This window comes from Aulostomus chinensis, chromosome 17, assembly GCF_037954235.1.
Source record: "Aulostomus chinensis isolate RoL2024-O1b breed Wild chromosome 17, RoL_Achi_v1.0, whole genome shotgun sequence".
Lineage (NCBI taxonomy): Eukaryota > Metazoa > Chordata > Actinopteri > Syngnathiformes > Aulostomidae > Aulostomus > Aulostomus chinensis.
This window is the reverse complement of record NC_141336.1, coordinates 15,799,486-15,823,683: the sequence shown is the minus strand read 5'-3', so window position 1 is coordinate 15,823,683 and position 24,198 is coordinate 15,799,486. Positions and strand designations below refer to the sequence as shown.

The 24,198-nt window shown below is 41.0% G+C and overlaps 2 protein-coding genes across 6 annotated transcripts in view; one reads left to right on the top strand and one right to left on the bottom strand.

Moving 5' to 3' along the window:
- Positions 1-519: 519 nt before the first annotated feature.
- On the bottom strand, positions 520-22,931 carry cnksr1 (connector enhancer of kinase suppressor of Ras 1). Of its 4 annotated transcripts, none has more exons than XM_086183338.1 (21): positions 22,726-22,931; positions 21,926-22,083; positions 18,947-19,149; positions 18,523-18,607; positions 12,035-12,079; positions 11,829-11,948; positions 9,677-9,736; positions 7,999-8,067; positions 7,741-7,863; positions 6,344-6,468; positions 4,867-5,012; positions 3,972-4,147; positions 3,850-3,883; positions 3,585-3,760; positions 3,323-3,396; positions 3,023-3,094; positions 2,615-2,685; positions 2,172-2,233; positions 1,981-2,071; positions 1,533-1,714; positions 520-1,369 (listed from the first exon to the last, which is right to left on the bottom strand). In XM_086183338.1, exons 1-21 carry the CDS (start codon positions 22,775-22,777, stop codon positions 932-934), a joined length of 2,562 nt encoding a protein of 853 aa, XP_086039464.1. In that variant the 5' UTR covers positions 22,778-22,931; the 3' UTR covers positions 520-931. The 4 variants fall into 4 exon arrangements, with proteins under 4 accessions (XP_086039464.1, XP_086039466.1, XP_086039465.1 ...); XM_086183340.1 differs by having other exon boundaries at positions 6,344-6,465; XM_086183339.1 differs by having other exon boundaries at positions 12,035-12,076.
- Positions 22,703-24,198, top strand: part of rps6ka1 (ribosomal protein S6 kinase a, polypeptide 1) — a 53,123-nt gene continuing 51,627 nt past the window's right edge. The window contains exon 1 of one of the 2 annotated variants that reach the window (XM_086183344.1): positions 22,703-22,913. In XM_086183344.1, coding sequence (XP_086039470.1) covers positions 22,776-22,913 — 138 coding nt within the window. In that variant the 5' untranslated portion in view covers positions 22,703-22,775. Of the gene's footprint in view, positions 22,920-24,198 lie in introns of both variants that reach the window. The other variant, XM_086183343.1, reaches the window with a different exon arrangement.

Genomic DNA, 24,198 nt, shown 5'->3' with positions numbered 1-24,198 from the left:
CATTTCTATATGTATGATTACATTTATCTATAATCATGTTCACTGTTAATGAACAATGGACAGGAAGAAGAGTAATCTGTGAATCGGCTTGTTTATAAGAGTTCTTTAATACTTCGCATTTATTTTTGAATTATTCTTTTTTTTTTTTTTGGTCAATATGTTTCCTGCTCAAAATAAACATTATGATTCACCATCGAATATGTGACCATAAATAAAGAATGCAAAGAAAATAAAGGCATACGATCCAGAACATCACGATATTTCATCATGAAGCTCCCTTTTTTAATAAGCCGATGGACGTCACAGTGGAAAATAATTCCTCTTCACTCATTTTGCTGCTAAAATTATTACACACGATGACTTTGAAGTTAGCAGCTGTCAAACAGTTCTGTAATGATTCATGTGTTCTACGCATGATCAGAGAAGGACTAAAAAAAAAAACCAAAAGTTAAAAAAAACAAAACCCCATCAAAACCCCCAAAATATTAGCTTGGCGGTTCATCTGAAGTAAATTCTCTGTGCATGTCAGCTGTGTACCTTTATTAAGGTCATGTCAATAAACAAATACAAACAGTATTTATAGCACGATTCTATTTACAAATCACATTACGAGAGGCGTGTCTTAAATTACAAACTTTCTTAGAAGGGGAAAATCCTCTAGAAATGTGTTGTTGGGAACAAACGCGCTTCCCATAAATACACAAACTCAGACAGACGCTTGGCAAATTCTCAGTTGTAAACTTGTTCGATGGCAAGTCTAAAAGTTACTGAAAAGCAAGTCTAAATTTGCCTTTAAGGAAAAATTGATAATATATTTCACCATCATATTTGACTGAAGCACTGATTTAATGGCAGTTCCATCTAATCCCGTCTGGTGAACCGAGGACTTGCACTCATCTAGCAAACAGAGCATCTTCGTTCGATCGTGTCTTTAAATGTAAAAGTAGTTGTCTGCGGCTTCTCCGCTCTCAACCATTTCACTCAGCTGCTGGTTTATTGAATCCTGCAGGGATCCCAGCGACAGTTCTAACACTGAACCGGCCTCTATGCTCGGAGAACCCTGAGGGATCTCAAGGAGAACATCAGATGGTTGCGCGTCCACTAACTGTTCCCCGTCACTCAGGCTCAGTTTGTATGCACCTTTTGTCTCTGCAGTGGCTGTTTCCTTAGCAACTGTTTCCAAGGCAACCTCATCAGCAGGCGTGTCCTGCGCTGCGTCGTTACCCCCCTTTGAGGCCCTGAGCGCGGTAAGTCTCTCAATTTCTTGAACCAGTTCCTCGTTGTGTTCTTTCCACTGGCGGAACTTCGAGGCCGTCAGATCTGAGTCATCAAGAATCTTGTTGATCTGCTGCAGTTCGGCTTCCTTGGCCTGCGGCAGGAGGAAACTTCAGTAACCATGCATAAATATAAATATGCTTATTTGTTCAGACTGATGATTCGATTTTGAACCATTCCTAACTTTGCATAACAAGATTTGTGCTTTACTTCGGCATCAAAAGCAGCAGGTGTTTTGACACCATTACCAGGCTCACCTTAAGGGTGCTCTGCAGGGCCCGGAGAGTGTGCGCCTTCTCATTTATTACAGGATTCTTGTTGCGTCGAATAAACGATTTCCTGAAGTGGTCATGTGTAAATGGTTGTTCGTGGCCGATCAGAGACACTCCTCCTTCTTTTATGTTGTTCAACATCATGCCCATCTCATCTACCGGACCACCTTCTCATGGGGAGACCAAAAGTGAGAACAAATCAAAGACAAAAGGGTCAAAAATGAGAGTGACAGGACAGAGAAAGTTCGGTCGACAACATCACAAACGTTCAGGAGCAAACAGCCGAGGGGGGGAGAGCCAAGAAAAGAACACGTGATGGAGGATTCACAGGATTCTTCCATATTATTAAAACATTTATCAGTGCGACTCAGTCTTCACAGATTAAAGAGATTATTCATGAGAAGGAGCAGGAAAAAAAATGGTGCATACACACCCGTTCCTTTGCTGCCACCTGTCGCAGGGCTTGGCAATGGTGCCTTTTTAGTCTTCCTCTTGGGGCGTGGCAGAGTGTTGGACTGCACTTTCTGATGTTAAGCACACACATTTTGGTTTGAATCGTGTTTGTGTGTGTGTGTGTGTGTGTGTGTGTGTATTTGTCATTTATTTTAAATCTACTGTACCCACCTTATTCCTCCTGCGGGGTGAAGGGGACCCCTCGCTCTCTGATTCAGTCTCACTGTAACAATCTGGAGATCGCATGTTTAACTCAATATTTTCTATACAATTAATGACATAACGCAAACACTACTTCGTATACAGACAAAGTATGTAGAATTCATCTTTCATGATTATTTTTACTCTAAGCAGCCTCATAAAATACTATACATTTGAACTAAAAGTGATTGTGACACCTAATTTTGCAGTTTATACCTGTCTATCAAATCTGATGTCATCTTTATATTTTTATTTTTTGCAGAATTTTACAAATGTGAAAAATAATGTACGACTTTAACTTACTGATGACGCATTTTTATACATGCATTTTCTGTAATATAACATAATACGTGCATAATTATCTGCTATCCAGAAAATAATACTGTACATCCACTGAAAAGAGGTAAAAGTACCTTCTTCACTATCTGGGCCTGTTTGGAGCTTCTTGTGCTTCTGTATGGCTGTAATAAGACAGTTAATCCACCTGGAGACAATAAAATGACAGTAAGTAAGTAAATATTGACAGAAAAATATACACAATTCATATCTCAATAAACATATTCACAATTTTTTGGAATCAAAAAAATAACCATCAAGTCACCTATCATAAAAGTAACCTGCAGGGGGCAGCGCAGACCTACACCTCTATTCTACTCGCTCTTCAAAAAATAAAAGTAAAAGAATAAAATAATAACTTTAACCTTAAACACTCAACCTTGAATCTGGTTGACTATCATTAGTGCAACATTATCCAGACACGCTAATTTCTAAACATTTATATAAAAACAAACAAAAAAATAAACTCCATGATTCCAACTTACTTGCTCATGTCACTGACATTTTCAGCAGCAAAGAAGAAGTTTTGAAATCGTTGATGGCACATTTTGAACACGCTTGGATGAGAAAGAAAAGTGAATACAGAGTGAATCCCACAGCAGAGGAAAATCATCACAGATGCATTAAGCATGTTGTTCTTATTAATAACTGTAGTCATAGTCTCACACACCCACCCACCCACACACACACACACACACACACACCCACACACACACACACCCACACCCACGCCCACACACACACACACCTTGACAGATTATTGGAAAGTTTCAGTTCATCCTTACTATTTCCTCTTGTGTTCCCCGGCGCTCTCTATGCTGTAGCTGGATATATTGATGAAACCCTCGGCCTTCTCATCCTGTTGCAAAAGCACGCATTCAAGGACATCAGACAGCAAATAAACAGAAGCATTTAAAACGGCTAGATGCATGTTTTATTGCTCTATTTTAAAAGAAACAACCTTTTTGTTTACTGGATATTTTTGTTCTTCCTTTTTTGTTTTCTTAATCTGAATTGGGGATGGAAGGACAGAGGGTACTTGCCCACCTGCTGGCTGGTGTACCAGTAAAGGGACGGCCCCTTGAGGACAAACCAGAAGCGCTGCCACTTCTGGGTGATGAAGACACTACTGTCCTTTCTCTTCTTCCATAACCAGCCATCACAGTCGGGACGACCCAGCTCACGGCAGGACACACGACGCCGACTCAGAGCGGTCGTCATTCCTGAGAACGAAGGAGGGAGGGATGTGAGTCTTAGGGGTAAGAGCCTTCTTTTTCCTTATGACATTCACTTATGAATTCTGAAATCTTACCTTTCGTAGAATTCTTCTTTGTCTCTTTATTTCCCTGAAAACAGAAGCAGACACAGTTGACTCGGTCATCGAGTTGTACGTTCGAACATCATCTAGCAGCATTAAGAAAAACTTCCTCTCACCGTGTGTCCCACCATTTCAGGACAGGAACTGACACTCGCTCTCTCCTGGTTGAGACCCTGAGCTGAAGAATTTCCGAATGATCCAAGAAGTGAAGGACTTCCGGGGGACGGAGATCGACGTGTTCCTCTACTGAGCTGCGGGGAAAGCCTTGAACTATCCAAACTCTCAAATTCTCCTGAAAAGAATTGAGTTATGACATCATTTCTGTCATTCTGTTCTTGTATATATATCTATAGATCTATAGATCTATAGATATCAGATAATGAAACAAAAGGAATCAATGAAAAACAAGATTAAAACCTTAACTATTATCATGCATTTTATTTCAAAGACAAAATATCACACACACACTTCAAGTTATTTACTGGGAAGGCTGCAAGAGGACTATTATGCGTCCTCAATTGAAATTTAAGTATCCTGATTAGGTTTCCAAGGCTAAGATCAATTTGAAACGTCCTTGTAGCAAATTGGATTTTTTTTCTTTACCCTAACAGAGAGATATTCTCTTTCTTTTTACATTATTTAGACGAACAGGTGGAAACACCATTAACACTTCGACTGTAGATTATAACAACATATTGGCTTCTTCTCGCCTTGATAAGCATCATCATGCACAATTCAAACCCATATTCAAGGTAGGAAGTATTGAGAAACGGCATATTTGAACTTGACTTTTCTTGAATTATTGGATATTTTGTAATGTATTTAGAGAAATTAAGTGGCAGCTGTTGATAGCTCATCCACAAGTCCACAGCTTCAAATCCCACAAATGTCAGCAAAATTGTTTTTGAGGAATTTTACTGTTCTTTCCGTTTTCTCAGTATGTAAAACCTGAAAACTTTTTTTTTTTTTGCATCTGGTTTTGAGTCAAACAGCGTTATCTTCGTTTCCTACCTGAGGCTGAGAGCGGTGACAGTCTGCCTTGTTGGTTTTGATTTGAAGTGAGTCTCAGCCTCCCCTCCAGCTCCTTGTCTGAGGACAACTCGGATTCCTCCTGTCCTATAGGCTGCTGGCTGACCTCCGGCCCTTGAACTGCTCTCCTGCCATAGAAAATATATAAAAGATAATTAAAAATTAATCATAAGGTTCGCAAAGGGATTTTTTTTTATTGTCCTCTAAAGCAGTGAAGTACACCTTCATTAGCTAGCATTTCCCCAGTGTTTCTGTGTACTAGGCAGACAGGATTATCTATAATGCCCCTTCTCCGCCTACTCCCTCCGTTTGTCTGACGATGTCTGCTCTCCATCAGCTCTCACTTTCTCTCTTTACTTCTCCATCAGTCCCTTCTCTCCCCAACCCCTCCCGGATTCTTTTTTTCCCATCCATCGAAACCTCCCTCGTCTATGTCATCTTTCTCTTCATCTCTTCCGTTTCTCTCATTTCCAGTCAGACACGAATCGTGGGTGTGCTTCGTGGAATTTATGGCATTTGCGGTGTGACTTCATCGGAGACCTACCAGGTCTTGGCAGATTAACCAGGTCAAAGGGTTCCTGGGAGGCTCAGTTCTACTGAGTACATTCTTGGCAGATCTGTGAACCGAGCTGCTCCATCTGCATGTATACAGACTTAATACCATGAATGGAGCGTTAAGATGCAGACGCTCACAGATAAAGACACTACCAGCATCTGGTAGTCATTTGGTGTGCCGGCTCAGAGAAGAATCAATAAAGGAAGTTAGATTGATGTTTAGATGCACAGGTGTATAGCGTTTGATCAAATCTGGAGGTGGAGGGGTGGAAAACAGGCCCGGGGTCAAACCCATCAATTTAACGAAAAGATACACGATTTGTTTGGTTTTTCCTATTTGTGGCGCTTTCATAGACCAACTTGGAAAAACAAAAGTTTCAGGTACAGATTTGAACATAAATGTGAGTCACTGGGCTTGGCGGCGCAACATGTTCTCTTACTGCCCCTTTATTTTACATCTATGTCAACAAACTCGCACTCTACTGAACATTTCTACTTTTCTGGTGCATCACTGCAACCTGTTGGTCAGTGGAAAAGAGTCAATCCATTAGCAGGAACGTGCGAAAGGAGTTCCCATTCATCATAAAGCACCTTTAATTTACATATTTCATAAATGAAGAACGGTTTTTAATCCACTTTGACCTGATGCAGCATATAAAGCCTGAGTGTTGTGAAGATGTTGTTCATTGACTTAAAAACTATAATTCATGAACAGTAGAGCTGAGAAATAAAGCTTTTAGTGCATGCTGACAATTCCATTAAGATTTTCTCTGGTTTTAAAAGGTTATTTTCAAAAAAGGCCAGAGGCTTTTCTCAACATTTTTGCTCGAAATGGGTTTATGACTTTGCTCATATGACACAGACACATTTTCTCTATACTGACTCGAATGATTTATTTTCTCACCTAAAAGACAAGGACCTCACAGACGCTGCGACTCTCTCAAAAATGGAGTGTCTGGGATTGTCTTCTTCTTCTTCTTCCTCCTCCTCCTCCTCTTCTGATGTCTCTTCTTTCTCCTCTTCCTCCTTCTGACAAGCAGAAACGCAAACATGTGAGCGGTGTGTGAACGTGTTTGAGGTTTAGAAGGGGAAGGAAGGTGGATGTCACGTGGCTTTGTGACGGCAACCCTCTCTTGAGGTCTCTAGCCATGCACTTTGCGGTTGAGGCAACAACAAGGCCTGTGAATTCTCTAAAAAGCAGGGAATCTCGTGAGGGCAACATGGAATTGATACACACAGCTGATTAAAATCTCCCTACGTGTGTTCGCTTGCCCCAAAAACACCAACTAGATGCGAGATTAGTGGCGTAATGGTCACAAGGGGGTGAAGAATCGCAGTGTGTGTGTGTGTGTGTGTGTGTGTGTGTGAGGGTGCACTTGCTTGACTCTGATGCATTCAGTGTGGAGCTCTAAGGAAAACAACAGTTGGCATAGTGATACAGAGAGCGTGGAGGTGTTTACAGAAACATGTCCCAGGTGATGTAAAACGGAAGAGAGGATTCTGGTGAAGGGAGAGAACCGAGGTCCTGGACTTCAACTATGTAAACACCTCAGCTTTTGTAGGCCTCGCTCTAATTTGACCAGTTATTGTACTGTATGTGTGCAAATTAACACTGTTGGTTTAGTATTTCCTTACATGGTTTAATAAATAAATACAGAGAATTCAGTTGTTTTTACGAGGAATTAACGGGTAAAAAGGCAACCGAAAAGTCCTTGTTCGGGTCAAACTAGCGGTGTTCTCTGCGGCACAGGAACCACTCCTAAAACCTCAGAAAATAATTGAGGATTGCTGAAAATCTGGTCATTTTGACTCAAAATCAAAGAGAACAAAAAAAAAAGAGGTGGCTGTGGTGAACCGGGTGAAGAATAAAGACGAAGAAGCTAGCAGTGCAAACGCTCATAGCTTAACGTTAGCACAGTGATAAATTTGTCTGACCACTAGCGGGGCTCAATTTTGTTTGTGACTGGTGCCTTTGCAAAGGTCACTAGGAAATTAAATTCTAAATGGCTTCGTAGAACACAGGATTTAGGCAAAACTTCCTTTTTAACTGTCTGACAAGAGGACAGATGGCAGTGAGATAATATGTTTTTATCATTTTTGTGGGATTCAACTTGTGAGAACTCAACAGCCACAGCAATTACAGGATAATTCATCCTGGACTCCAAATCCTGATCAAGGGATCAAAGCCAATAAAGTCCCAATCTGACAAATGTTGAGGTATTCCCAGCAAGATCTAGCAGCATTAATCTACTAGTTGTGAGTTACAACGAGAATGGGAGAAGGTTCTAAATGACCCCCGACCTCTGTAGAGGCAGGCTCCTGCACTCGACCCCGCTGAGACCCAGGAATCTTCTTCAGGACCAGAGTCACTCCGGTGGGATTCTCCTGCAGCTTCTTGATGAGGTTAACTCTGCTCCAGCCCACCTGACGCAACAGAGCAACTGGTTATTATAATATAGCCGATATTATTTCACACAGTCAAACAATTTACAGAACGCACAGGATCAGATAACACACACACATCGTGCACACGCTTGTGAGCACGTATAGAACACTCACCACTATCTGGTCATTGACTTGAATCACTTCATCACCGGCCAAAATCTTTGCATAGACATTACTTGAAGGCTACAACAGAAACGAACAAGTAAATCAATCAAAATTAATAAAAAAAGAGCAACTTTATTAAGAATAAGAGAGATTAATGGAAAAATGATGCACTCGCGTCTTCTGGTGCTCGAAATAAGACACCATAGTTTAAGAAGAACAGCGCTTTGGCGTTGAAAACAGGTACATTTCAGAGAGTGTTTGCTGTCAGGGGGAAAATGTTTGGAGAATTATAGGATAATAATCCATCAATTTAAATGAAAGTGCGATGTTCTTCACAATTAAAAAAAAAAAGCCTTTAATACTGTGCTAGGTCGAGTTGAGCAGCCTTTACTGAGGTGTAAAAATGAATCTTTGAATCTACTTGACCTGAACTCAGCCTATATGATAAAGGCTCTTCAGTGGTTGAGTCAGAATTCTGTTTAAGGGGGACGAGAGGCGGGGTTCACCCTGGACGGGTCGCCGGTCCATTGCAGGGCTCTGTGATAATGGAAAAACAAAATACAAAAAAGAAAAAAAAGAAAAAAGAAAAATCCCATCCCAAAGGAGAACTCCTTCCTGTTCTTATCCAAGCTTTCTTCATTCTACTTGATTATCATTCATCCGTGCTTCCGTCGCTCCCTTGTTTACTTTACAAGGTCCCTGATCTCAATTATCTTTGGCCTTCTTGAAAAAACAACATCTATTCTCCTTTTTATATTCTTTGAGAAGCTTTTCCTCTTTAAAAAGGCTGAATCTATTTCAACCAAAGTTAATAAAATCAGCACAGTAAAGGAACTGGCCGAGTAAATCTTAGTGAGGCATTCAAGCTTCAGGGATCCATCTACTCAACGCATCCGGCTGACAAACGCAGGGAAAAATGGCGTACGATACATGCGTTCATTACACTGAACTTATTTTGAGAATAAGCAGCATCTACTTTAATGAGCTAGTGGCTAGATGAGAGTTGCAACTAAGCAATGACAGAGTTGGGAATAATCTGCAGGACTTGGAAGCAGTCCAGTGTAGATATTTCTAAATCCAAAGTATTTACACCACAGGGGTTTCAATTTGTCTCAATTTTAGAAATATGAAGCGGAAATAAGTTATCAGCCGTGAATTAAAAAATTATAAATAGATACAAAAACATGTCCAACACCGCGATGAAATTTCCATAATAGGACCATATAATGATGAGAGACAGTGTTTTTTTTGGAATTAGCTGATCGAGTGAGAAAGTACACTGCAACTTCCTTCATGAGAGACAACTAGACTACTTTTGATTCCTTGTATGCTTTTTACATAGCTACAAAATCGACAAGTAGTCATAAATTAGGTTCAAATGACTTGTTTCATCCAGTATTCTGCCCCTATTTCTTTGTTTGTTTAATCCAGACAGACGCCATTGCCTCGCTAAGCCTGTTACTAGCGGTTGCTGCTGCTGCTGCTGCTGCTGCTGCTGCTGCTGCTGAATGCAGCTCGCAGCTCCTTCTCAGGCCTCTGGTGTTCAACATTTGGTGTGGAGTTCAAGGAGCGTCTTTAAAGGCCTGGTTAAGAGCTTTGACATGGACGTGTCGATGATGCTTGGTTTATGGGATGAGTCAACATCAACAGAGCAGCAAGAGAAGGAAAGTAAATGAGAGAGTCTGACCTCAGCAACAGTTCCGGTTACATAGTGGTTGATGCAGCCGGTGGAGGCGATCTCAATGCCCTGTGACCAAGACACACACAGTATACACATTTTATACAAACACACACACACACACACACACACACACACACACACACACACACACACACACACACACACACACACACACACACACACACACATATATATATATATATATATATATATATATGTACTGTAGGCTGACAGAGTTTTCCATGTTATTACTCTCATCTCTGTTAGAGATATTGACGTCTGTCTCCAGAAGTATTGATGGTTCAGTCTGTAATTACCCATCAGCCGGCCATGATTGATTATCCAAGTCCTAATAAGTTGGGGGAGCCAACACATCAAACCCCAGAGAGCCCAGAAGATGAAAAATCAATCTCACATGACACATCAATGGATTTCAAATCAAAAACTTATTTCCTGAAAATATCAATTTATATTTTTGGCTGGAGATGTTTTACTATTTCATGCAGTAAAATCCATTCTAAATTTATCAGACTTTCGGACACAATATTCCTTTTATTTGAATGCTTTGGCTCACTTCTTTGGACTTTTTGTGACAGATTAAGGGTTTTATTTTTGATACAATCGATGTAGTGAGCTCATTATCACATGATTATTTTCTCTTTTTTACCCCACACAAAGTTCATCCGTGATGTTCTTTGAGGTAGTTTCATATTTCAAAAGAAAAAACAAACACATTTGAACTTGTTTTGAAGTACTGGCATCACCCCTCTTTTCATGGATACACTATATATACATATATATTTTTTTGATATGTTGACATTTTACAACTGATAATAGCCAATATTTACCAATATCGGTATGATACCTGCATAAAAACATGTTTATATGCTATTCACATTGTGCACATGCTAAAAAACAAACAAACATGTAATTTCCAAAAGATTTGGAAAAGCCCCAAAAACATGTATTACCCACGTTTCCTCCGCATAAAAAAAAAAAAAAAAAGACAAAAAAACAACGGGACACTTTGGAAATATAAATTCAAAGTTCTGACTCCAAACCTTCTTTTGTAATTAGAATTGAAATGTCCAGAAAGAACGAGCTTTTACTTTAAATCGGTGTTCTCTTATGTAATATATTAGACATTCACTTCACCGCCATCACTGCGTTTCTCGTTCCCCTTTACTCTCGAGCTTCTCGTGGAAAATACATCAATATCTCTCGGGTTTTGCGGCGGGTGGAGTGCATTTGTAAAAAGCACTCGTCTCTACTCAAAGAATTACCCTCAAAGGTTTCTCAAGCAATAACCATGCATCCGGGAACACCGCACTGCGAGTGTATTAGTTAATCATGATTAAATCCAGCTAGAAAATAGCCCTAAAGATGACACGTTGAAAATGACTGTTGAGGCCAATCACGCGAATGACCCGCCATTACCATCTAACAGGCTGGAGACTTTTACCTAAGGAGATGGGTGCACAAAAAGGGAGGAAATTGGGAACAAGTGTTGAATGAAATTGCTCTTTCTGGAAAATGAATAGGTCGGTAGACGGTGTACGTAATCGGAAAGGAGAGAGATGTAATTATTGTACTGAATGTGCCGGGTGAAGCTGGCGAGGACGCGTGAGAGGAGGTTTGGGAGAAACAAGGCACAGGAAGGACTTTGAGTTTGAGACAGGACATGCGAAACCACATGATAGAGCCAGAACATGCACACAGAAAATGACATTAAGAGAAAATAAGTGACAAGAATCTATTGTTAGAAGCGTTTGAGCGGAGACAATTTTTAATAAGATCATCAGGAGCAAGAGAGATGATGCTCAGATGAAAAAATATAAGAAAAATAATTGTACATATATTGTTTTTATGTAATATTTCTCTCATTGCAATGAGGGTATGTTGGACAATCACCTGCTGAGCTGAACTAAGCTGAACTAAACTAAACTAAACTCAACTCAATTTAACTAATCTCAACTCATCTCATCTCAGTAGAGGTTCTACCTCATTAAGGCTTAAGATTAATTACCAAGCAGGCTACTAAAATTGTTACCACATGTGCTCGATCCTACCAAATGGTTTTTTTCTGTTGTTCAGTAATGGCAGAAATGACAAAAGAATTATAAAGAACTTCAAAAAATAAAACGAAAAATGCGCTTACCAGCTGATCACCAGGCGACACGGGGACCAAGTTGATGCTCTCTAGCTGAGCGGTGTGGGTAAGAAGTGCTTCAGGGCTTGAATTCAGGATCTCATCACATACCGCCACCAGCTGACGACACTGGAGGATGAAAAAAAAAATCCTGATTTATTGGTGAGAAACAACTAATCAGCGCTGTCGAATAAAATAATATATGAGTTACTTACTAAGGAGATGATGTCCTTTTCCTTCTCATAGACCGCTGTGTCCTGCTGGATGAGAGAGGACAGCGTGAGTATCATCTAGACTGCAGCCTTCATGATGACGATGACATTGATTGATGATGAAGTCGAAATGGGACCGTCTGACTCAAAACTCATGGCCTATTTCCTTTTCACAGCATGAATCAGGAAGTAAAAGGCTGCAGCTATCCAGAGGCAAGATAGGCCTCATTTCAAATCTCTATATTGGTATTTATGACTTCCTCTAAGGAGGTTGTGTTTTCAGTGCTGTCTCTTTGTTTGTCTGGTCTTTGTTTATCAGGATTACGGCTAAACTACCAAGTCTCTTTATCTTTTTTTTTTTTTTTTTTAGGCCAGTTTCCATCTAGTACAGAATGCTTTTTAACCGTCTGCGCATAGTCAGATCTAGTAAAACGAGGTACAAAAGCAGAGGATTGTTGGTAAAGCTCTATATGTACAAAATGAAGTAAAAAAAAAAATTACATCAGTCATTTTGACATCTTTTCGGTGACTTTCTACAAAAATACTTGTCTGGTTTGGAGCGTCAGAAAGTTCTTTCATGATTTCAGCTCAGTAAAGTCTGATACAAGACGTCGTGAATCTCCGCCCACTGAAGTCTGGGGATTTCTGCGAACACACCGATGCTTCTTCTATTTTGTCAAAGACTTATCTTACTGGAAATGCCCCTCCCAAAAATCCATTTGTAACACAGAAAAAAGTGTTTGTTTGCATGAATATTACCAAACTGCAACACATTTTAAGAGATATTTTTGTCTGATGACTGCAGTGAGGACATCTAAGTTACTTCTGCACGACAGTGAAGGGTGCACCCACGTTTAGCAACGAAACCTGAGACTGACCTTTTAGCATACAACAAATCTCTCCGATAAAATTCAGTATAAAACTGACCGTGCTCTTTAACTGGACATTGGATTCATTTGCGGATTTGCATGTAATCAAGAGTGCTGCTGGTGGTCAAGGTCTGCACTCTCCATCCAGTTCTGCTCATGTAAAAATGTCAAAACACTTTAAAACATAGAACATTTTTTTACAAACTTATAGTACAACAAATGCGCAATCCTTGTGTGGAATATCCGCTTAATCCAAGGATTCCCGCTAATCCCCTTGAGTGCAGGAATAAATGACCTAATCTCTTGGAGAGGGGTGTTGATAGTAGTCCCAAAGGCAGCTGGAGGATAAGAGGAAAGAGGAGGATGAGACGGCAAACGAATCTGAAGAAGACGGAGTGGATGCTTACCCATCACAGACAGATCAGTTGCTACTAATGCTGTGTAACATTATAGAGCTAATTTGAAACACATGGTGATGCGATGTGTTACATAAAGGATTTTAAAGGGTGCTTAATCCCCATGAAATGTAACAAGGGATCAACAGAGAAGACGGGTGGATTTCAAGGCTAATTACAGGCTGTGACACAAGGCTGCAGGAAAGGGGGGGGGGGTAGCAGGGGTATGACGGGGGTGGTGGTGGTGGTGGTTGCGGGTCAGCTCAATGTGTCTGCTTGTGTTTGTGTGTTGCTATTTCCCCTCTGGTATTTGTTTGGGTCTGTATATCGGAGCTAAGGAACCTGCCATATGTTCAATTACACCAAAACAAACTAAAAAAAAAGTGTGTAAACACTTAAAGATTTCCATTTCCTGATCTCTACTCTAGCCAAAGTCGTGACACACTTACTTTATTGTTTTTTAGCAATTTGCTAGCACGGGCTAGTAACTGTACAACATGCTACCCTGCTAGCATTTACAATGAATGCGCCTACACGTGCTTTCTGCTTTACTTGATGTCACAGAGGGCTTGCCCGCAGGAGTAGACATTGTTCCGCATTTTTCTGCGCAAACAGGAAATTACACATCACATTTGGTGAGGTGGGTGACAGGTACACTTCTGTCCTGAAACTGACGGGCATGTTCTACTAATCCTCACTTCTCCCTGCTGGTTCCTCTGAGTCTGTAATCACAAAACAAAAACAAAAAAAAAACCCACATGTGCATGAATGAATTTAAACCTCTGGCAAGGCTGAAAAATCCCCTAAACGTGTGTCAGAAGGCTTGAATCTAAACCAGACAGGAGACTGATTCACTAACCAGTATTCATTCATTCTGATAAAAACTAGTCTGAGGCAATGTAAAACAACTACGTTTATGTGTGGGAATGGAGACATTGGGGGCCTATCCCAGCAGCCTTTGGGTGTGAGGCGGGGTTCACCCTGGACGGGTCGCCAGTCCATCACAGGGCCAACACATGGAGACAGACAACCATTCACACTCACAGTCACACCTACAGTCAATTTAGAGTATCAATCAGCCTCGTCCCCTCTTGATGTCTTTGGACTGTGGGAGGAAGCTGGAGTACCAGAGAGAACCCACACAGGAACAGGGAGAACATGCAGACTCCACACAAAAAGATCCTGTGTCCGAGCTGGAGCTCGAACCCGGAACCTTCTTGCTGTGAGGCGACAGTGCTGACCACTGCACCACCGTGCCGCCCCATTTCAAAACCAGATTACCAGAAAAGACAGAGAAACAACTGGTATCAGTGGTAAATTGCAGGTATCAACTCCACAAAGCAGGTAAAATTTTTGCATCTGTTTGTCTGCTGCAGCTGATCTTCACCACAAGTCTAGCGTATACCAAGGAAGAACATGTTAGATTTTGGGTCGGAACATCTTTTAACATAAGGTTTGTTTCAGGCCTCCTGGACGGGGGGTACATGCTCACCCTACAGTTTTTTGATATGCCTTCTAGTTTTCTTCCTGACTTATTCAACCAACCCCCCCCCCCCCCAAAAAAAAAACAGGAGTAACATCATCATAAAGTCTTACTTCAAGAAGAGGAGAGGAGGAAACAGCCTCCAGCATGTTCACGCTCTACTTGAATGCCCTTCTATTCATTTGGTTGTCAACATGACATTAACTAAAACACTTGGCTTGACAACATCTGCTACTGTTTCTAAAAAGAACCCCTCAGGTTTTGAAACACAAGATTTTAAAATTATCACATAAAACATTGAGGCCAGTGTACAGATTCCCAGTGAAATAAGGGGACAATATTCCACCAATGACCTTTTCGTGAACCGCACAGGTGTGGAACCAATGCAGGAAACTCCTAACCCTAAATCGGCTACGTGAGGCTAACAGTTACTGTAAACAGATTTTTTTAACCGTTCAGATCAATTCACCCATGTCTCCTAATGCACATAATTATTCACTTGACAAAAATAAAGGTCTTGCGTTGGGAGGCTGGCTCTGTGGCCCGAAGCTGTTCTTCTCTCTATAGTTGTCTAGGAAACAAAGACGAGCTTTTATGTGGGTGTCGCATTCAGAAAAAGAAAACCCACACAGACACACACAGTCACAAAAAGAAGGTACACAAGCATACATGGACATAGAGATAAAGATGCAAACACATGTGTTGACTACAGGAACCTCTCCTCTCTTTATGTCCACAACTTCATCCGTAAAGACGACATTTTAAAGCCTTATAATGGCAAGCTACACGATACTCCGTCTACGTGTTTGTGTTCTCAGACTTCACCAGCAGATAATTTGCCACCAGGTCACAAGCTTGCTATAAAAAGACGGCGGATCACTTTTTATACCTGCTTCTCATCTTCCCATCCAAGTCTATTTACTCTCCCCTTCCTGTTTATGCCTTTATTTGTGTTCGCTTTTCAGCTCAACAAAAACAAAAAGAGCCACATTTTTGTTGAGTTGATTTATGTTATATCATCAATACGGTCAAACTAAATCTGTACCTTACCAAAACGTCAACTTTCATTCAAAGAAAGGAAATCAATTTTGAGGTTAAAAGCGTACATACGGTCACATTGTAGCATATTAATTGATGTAAAAGGTCTTTTTAAAAGCTGAATTCTGTATGACAGCAAAAAAACTTAGCTTTATTTGTTTATTTAGTTATTTTTGTTCAGTTGCATTCACTATTTAACTCACATACCTCAGTGTAACGCCTCCAAATTCATTTTGGCTCAGATATCCAAGTTCATAGTTCATACCAGCCTCCTTATCTCTCTCCAGATCCCCGTGTGTCTCCGCCACACACTCACACACTGAGCTACTCAGACTTGATAACTCCAGTGACGGATCCTGACAACACCAGCTGACTACTGACCTAGATCCCCCTTAGGCTGGACGCAACACACACACACACACACACACACACACACACACACACACAAACACACACACACACACACACAAACACACACACACACACACACAGACGAGGCCTTTAGTTGGAAAACATGTGCTACACTTTCAGTGGAAATGGAAAACTGTGATAGTCAGTCGACTGCAACTGATCAACAACTGTGAAGCTAATGTGATCTATATGGTATAAGATCACACTCATGCTGCAATGCTACAGCCCATGCGACAAGTGTCTGTGTGTGTGTGTGTGTGTGTATTAATCAGTGTGTTGACCCACGCAGCCTTCAGGTTTATAACGCTATGACGACAGTTGGCTGCATGAGGGATTTTTTCTAATTTTCTCCTGTCTGGTGGTCTTCAGATGTCAAAATCTGACCTTTTGGTTCGCCTGTGCTTCATAAACGTTTGTGCGGCACCAGCCAAAACAGCAAAATCAGGGGGGGAAAATAGCTTCAAAGATGGACCAGGCGGTTTTGAAGGCCTTGAAAAAACTAATCAATGTGATTTTATTGCACGTGACACACACGTACACTCAAAAAGTTCAAAAGCAGGAACTGAGCGAACAATAGGCAGCCATCAACATCAACGTCTGAGGCGGCCGTCAACAAAATATTCTCAGATGCAGATGGGAAGTTCCTTGCTCACTAGTTACTCATTCAGAGGCGCAAACAGTGAATGAAAACAAACCCCAATCTGATTCACTGAAGTGATTAGCGACAAAACATCCTACAGGAGTCAACAAGCTCCACATCTCTCTCCGTCCTTCCTTCCTGAGGGCAAGAATATTCTTATTGTTCCTGAACACCGGCCTTTTTTTGATCAAATTTTAAGCGAATATGCAAAAGAAAATGTCCTCCATCCTCAAGGAATTTGAGTGGCTGATTCATCAAGATAAGGTCTGGGTTTCTGTCTGATACGCTGCTTCCTTTTCTTCATTATTAACCTTCCTCCATATAACATCAAAGCCTATTAAACAGCACAGGGATAAAATAAGAATCAAAAATCATGATTGGATAATGGTTTGTCAGTCGAGAAGCGTCACTTTCAAGTACAAAAACTTTCCGTTGAACTGTAGTTTTTGCCTTCATGTTCTAATTCCACAAATATCAAATCATCTTCAATGTAGGATAAAATCTCTGCATGTCCTTGTAGCTTTTTTTGTGAATGGATGTCATTTGCAAAATTCTCCTTTAAAAAAATCCAAAATCAGCTTGACGCAAACTTAAAGAAATGTTTTTTTTGTTTTTTTGCCATACTTCAAAAATTAGCTGATGGAGACATGCTTGTTGATGTGGATGGTTCATTCTTATCTACCCCCCCCCCCACCATAATCAAAACACTAATTAACAATAATTTTTCAATATGAAAACACAGTTTGGAATATGATCCCACCCTACACCCTATCCCCCTCCTAAATCCTACACACTGCACCTTTAAACAGTCAAAATGCACATGTGCAACATCACCTTCAGGAAAATGATCCACTCAAAGAGGTGGGAACCGTACCTGTGGTGCTGGGGTGGAATCCAGAACTCTTTCACTCTCAGCTTCGCCGCACCTCTAATTACATCTCATTTTTGTTTATTTCTCCAGTATCAGGGTTAATAGTCTCTCTGACAGCGGCTCTCTGTGCTGTGTTTAGTAACAAGCACTCCCCCAGGAGTCAAAAGTCATTTAACAGTCGCTGCGTAATCTCTCTCTCTCTCTCTCTCTCTCTCTCTCTTAGTCTCCACCTCCTTCTTCCTCTTCCTTCCCCCTTTGATTCTTGCTCATTCCTTTACCTCCCTCCCTCTCTGAGGCATTGCAACATATCCAGGCCTGCCTCTCCTATGACCTGGAAACTATTTCCACACGCTTTACCATCATCCAGTTATGAATATTCCCCGCACTAGTTTCTCTTTAACACCATTTCATAACAAAGAGAAATACAAAACAAGGTCCTCAACGTAAGCAATCCTTCGAAACTAAGCTTCTTTAAGGTACAACCGCCTTCAACTATGCCAGGAATGTCAAGATAAAGCTGTGAAACAGGGAGTGTGTTTGTGCCTCTGTGTTTCAGTTTCTGTATTTTAGGGCTTGAGAACAGGTTCCTCTCGGAAAATAAAGTGATGCGTGACACTGGTGCTAAAATTATGATTCGCTCCTGCGTGGTTCCTCTTACAATTCAACTGATAAAGCATCAGAGTAGTAACACTGCACTATGAAGTAAATGTTGCATTTTGCAGAAAAGGCAACATTTTTATGAAATATATCCATATATATGTCTGAAAGTCACAAAGAGACAAACCTTGTGTGCAATTTCTCCCAGTTCTCTGCAGTAGCTGAATATTTTCTTGCAGGAAGTGTGGCCACTGAGCTCGGAAAACTGATACCTGAGGAGACATACATTTTATTTCACGTAACTCAAGTTCAGACTCCCTGAAAACAAGAACAATGATTTCCACTTTTGATTTACAGGAACAAGGACGGATTAAATTTCTTTGACAGTCAAACAATGACAAAAAGTGGTGGAAACCGGCATGACAACGTGGTTGCATAGACAGGTTAGAACGCAACACTGCTCAATGATTTGCCATGTAACAGAAACAAAAGCGTCAAATGGTTTTACAAAAACACAAGAGAGCCGTTCTGAGTAAAAATAACTGCAGGGGGAAAAAAAAGAACTTCAAGTACTGTATATGTAACGGTTAGATAACTCCCTCTTCACAGACCTGTTGAGTAAAGAGAAGAGTCCTTTGGCTGAAGTTATGAGCTCCACCACAACCTGCAAAACACCGCATGGCAGCTTGGTGGTGCTCCGTCCATCATAGCTGTTGAGACGCCAGCGGCTCTGGATGCCCATCTGGAGGGTGTGAGCGACGGTGCGAAGTTTCTCCGTCAGACCTTGTAGACTCTCCCCGCCGATGCCATACGTCTACAAACCACACACGCGAATGAGGTTAAAGGACAATCCCAACCTCTAAAATACTGTCAGGTAATGCAATACATTGCCTCGTCGCTGGGATTATATGTATTTATCCGTGACTGCAGCTACTTGGATTCCACGCCTGAGGACTTATGTTGCATGTCATCCTCCCGTTCCCTTCTCTTGCCTCTCATTTCCTGTCAGTCCACTTTCAAATAAAGGAAAAAATGCATTGTGAGTAAAGGTTTTTAGAAGCAGGTGGAGAACCTGACACCCGCTTCAATGTATTTTGAAGAGCGAACGAGCAAAAAGTGGCGTTCCTGACAGCATTTTGGTTCCTTCAGAGTTTGACATAAACAAATCAGCTCCTAATGTTTATATCTGACTACAAGGCAAACACTATCAGTTTAAAATAACAAAAAAAAATGAACAACCAAAGTACGTGTTCTATTTTAATGATCACAAGCCTTTGTTGTCGTTCATTATTCCATTATTCACTCAAGTTTATATTCTATCCTGTGTTTTGGCTTTGCTTATGACCCCCTTTGTTGTAATGGTACGTACCAATTAGGAGCCCATCAGGCTATCTGGTCTCTGCACAGTTTTGTGTTTACTGATTTGATGAATTTTGGGAGTTTCTGTTGCACAAAAAAAAACAACCCCACAAAACACAACAAAACACACAAAAGGACACGAAGAGAATGCAAATCAAAAGTGCAACAATGTCATCACATTTCGATCCTGTTTCAGATTGAGCATGGATACCCGTGACGATAAACCAAGCATGATTCAGGTTTGTGTTGACAGTTTAAAGACAAATAAAAGGTTTGCTATTTCATGCGAGAACACGTGGCAGCACAGAGTCTATTTAACGGAGTGAATATTCATGTAACTTCAGTGAGGGTGAAAGACAGTAAACACAAGTTTTCAATGAGGAAGTTTGGAAATCAACGACACAAAGTCAAAGGTAGCCAAAACTTGTGGGACTCTGATGAAACGTGGTAGTGACAGGAGCAGAATTTAGGGGCCGATCAATTCCAAAATATCCCTGATACTTCCCTTACATCATTTATATCAACATTCCGAATTTCACCTCAATCCATTCACAACTTTTTGAGTTATCCTGCTTCACGGAAGACAGACAATCCAGTGAGAGCCGTAGGTGAGAGCAGGAAAAGGACAAAAACAAACGAAGCTGGATGCATTTGTCCATTAATTGTGTATTTACAGTTTTCCATCCAGTAGGCTGAGACTCTTGACAGCCACGAGGACGGCGCAGGTTTTTGTCGTGACACCCTCATCGGTGGTCAAGACGGCTGCTCCAGTCAGGCTTTGTTATTCCGCATCAACCAGCCGGAACGAGCCCACCGGTCCGTCAATGAGTGGCCATGAATTTTTCATGCCCTTCTCAATGCTGTAGTCCTTAATTATGTAACTGTGTACTTGAACGTGTTTCCATGTGAGTGTCTGATGGTTGTTTTCATGAATGAGTGCAGTGTTCGTACTTCACGGGGCATCAAGACAAAGACAGAGCAGAGAGACATATACATGCAGCTCTTAAACCGTCTCCTGTGACAAAACTCCTGCTCGACTTTTATATAAGCTCGCGAGGCCTCGTGCAGACTTGTGGATAAACAGTAGTTTAATCTAATGCCGTAACGGCTATTTCAGTCAGTATTACAGTCATTTCAACAATTCGGCAACAAGCCGTTTAAGCAGCTTGAGCTGTATAGCCTGATGTTCACAGACTGTTACAGCATCAGAACTGGAAACCTGCCTGGTACTGTCCAGCTCAATTAGTCCCTCCTCAGAAACAAAGGCCATTCTGGAAGCACGCAAACACCCTCCACACACACCAACACGGTTATTTAAACTCCCTCTCAAGAAACTGGACGTGGAGGAGAAGTAATTAGGCAGCTTAAAACATGAGATGGCGGAGGTGAAAGTGTTTTCTCGACCAGCTTGACGAAGAAGAATGCTGAAACACAAACGCGCCGGTTAAAGTGGATGCAGTTTGCTGAAGCAGGACTTAATGTCACCAACAAAACCTAGATTTTAACTACAGGGCACCATATAACTCACTGCCGCAGCTGAATTCATTCCTAGCCACAAAATAATTAGACAGCTTGTATTCACCCTTTGATTAACTAGCGACAATAAGATATCATTTGTTTACGCTGATTAATTTGTGTGGGTTAGTTGTATCTTGAGGCCATAAATTAATCAAATTGTGGGAACAAATGATGTCTCAATCATCACAAATACATTCATTTATGTATTTAACCTAGAACTGCACAATAATCTAACGACTAAGAAAACTAAAGAAGTAAAGCGACTTAAACCACGACAAAATCAGCTGCCAAAACCACCTGGGGAGACGCGTCCAGCCTCAGTGGAAGGAAACCAAGGTCAGTCTCCATCAATTAAAGCCGGTTCTCATCGATTTATTTGACAAAGTTAAGACTAAGTACTCATTGTTTTAATCTACAACCTATAAAAGGAGGATTATGGTTAAATATAATGAAAACTAAGAGGGACATTTGACACAAAGTTAAGATGGAGACTAATTTTTTTTTTAAAAAGCTGCCAAAATTAAAACTACCAAAGGAACACAAAACAATCCCAGCAAGACATCAAGATGACTATTATGAACACACACACACACACACACACACACACACACACACACACACACACACACACACAAATACAAGCATCCTTGGATACACACATTATTGCTATGGACACATATGCTACACAAACACACGTGACTCTACTTCCTCACCAGAGAGCACAGCTTCTCCACAGCATCCAGTATCAGCTCCTGGTGTCCAATCTTACGGACTCCCAACTTTTCCAGGTCCTGGGAGTTTAACTGGAGCAGTTCCAGGCCTGACAGATGCCACTCCGAGACCGGATACTGGTGCAGGGGGGCATCCACACCTACAAGGAGCAGTAGTACATAATAGCAGAGAGGCTTCTGACACATGCAGGAACATAACAGGCAGGGACATGCAGGTGGAGTGTGACGGTTTGAAGACTGTGTGGTGAAAAACACGACTGATTTATTGTAAAAGTGAATTCCCTCATATGGAAGTATTAATGTTGTTATGTATTAATGATATGTTCGTCAAAACCACAAGAAAGTTTCATATTTCTTTCCGATTTGTTGATCTGATATGAAATTTAAGGAGCAAAAATGCGTTTAAATGTGTTATTACGTGTAATGGATCGCCTTGATAGTCAGGAAGATATTCCAGTGCAGTCCCTAAAGTTTGAATTCATGCACTTTCCTAACTATCATGGCGGTCTGGGCTTGTGAGAGGCATTAATGATCAGCACGCAACATGTCAGAAGAATTAAAGCTCTTAACACTGTTCCTGAGGAGACGACCTCACCTGCTTGACACTGGATCACAAATAAGTGGCTTTTCTCTGTCAGCACTTCCTCATTCCACCTCCACCTTTTTCACTTCCAAGAGGATTTGTGCGGCGCTTCTATTTCTGACTTCACTATCCCAACTCAAAGTAGCCGTGAAATAAAGTAGGGGGGAGGAGGGGAGAGAATAACGCGATGGGTCCTTACCTTGGAACCATTCGCCGACTCTCTCCTCGCTCCACGACGTTATAGGCTCCATGCTGGGAGTCCTGCTGCAATCGCTCGTTCACCTGCCCGCCGTTCTGCTCGATTTCTACTACTCCGGGCTGCTGGAAGAAGGAAAAGTTGATCCTGGTTTGGAGTCCGACGATGACGAATGGCACTCCTTCGCCCAGGTACAGGTAGGAGTCCCCCTGCTGTCAGCAAGGACCGCGGAACTGTCAGGCTCCACCAAAAGACCCCTCCCCCCACCCCCTTTCTCCTTACCTGGACTTGCATTGTGTGTGTGTGTGTGTGTGTGTGCGTGTGCTGCTGCTGCTTCTTTAAGGCTTTCCTCATAGTTTTACTTTCATGCACTATCATGTCAGAAGGCACATGGCCCACAATAACACAGGTGGAGGAAGAACACAACTTCATAAAAAAGAGGAAACAACCCTGATAAAATAGTACTGTGATAAAAGTACTCAATATCAAATACTTAAGTAGCAAACGTTTAAAGCACATGCCATATTTGTGTATTCCAGTGCGTGGGAGCTTTGTGTTGAACCACTAATCTCTAAAGGCCATGTGAAATTGGTCTGTTGTGCTGCTCTGCTGTCAGTCAGATAACTGTGTGTGTGTGTGTGTGTGAATGTGTGTGTATGTGTGTGTGAATGTGTGTTTGTAAAAAAGTCACCCGAGAATGCAAAAAAATAGTTCAACATCACACTACGTAGCACTTGACTAAAAAAGTACTTACTCTCCATCACTGCAAGAAACACATGCATGTGTAGCTGACATCACGAAATACTTGTTTTGGTATTTCAGATTGAACAGTGAGTCAGGATTGCACGCACGCACACACACACACACACACAAACACACACGTTCACACACTCAGTTTATTTTCATCTCAGTGACTCCTAACAGAAGTTGTCTCAGGCTCTCCTCCTTAGTTTCAAAACCAAAGTTTTGATTCTTGTATCAAAATTAGCTATTGCGCAAATTATTATCATTTTGACATTGAGTTATTGATAAATGTGAAATGAGAAGAAAACAAAAACATGGTACTTATTGTAAACAAGTCATCATTAATAGAGTTGCTTAGCACCTGTATGTCTGTAAACCTGAAATCACTCTCCGCCAGTCGTTCTTTTATCGATATTTTATTTATTTTGCACATTTATCACATCAAGCACAGCTCAATCTGATATTAAAGAATGGATTAAAGAAGATCAAAAGGAGAAAATATATTCAAAATATTATATCATTCAAATCTGTAATCTTATACAGTTTCTTTCTAACTGCTAAAAAATAAATAAATCTTCTGGTTAAGCAGCCCAGAACCTGATGCTTACATTAATACTCATCTCTCTAATTAAAAATGCATCCAATTTCATCAGAATGTGCTCTTATTTTTTGGAGAGAAATCGACATCGAAAAATACATCTTCCGAATCACAGATGGTTTCTGATTCGCCTC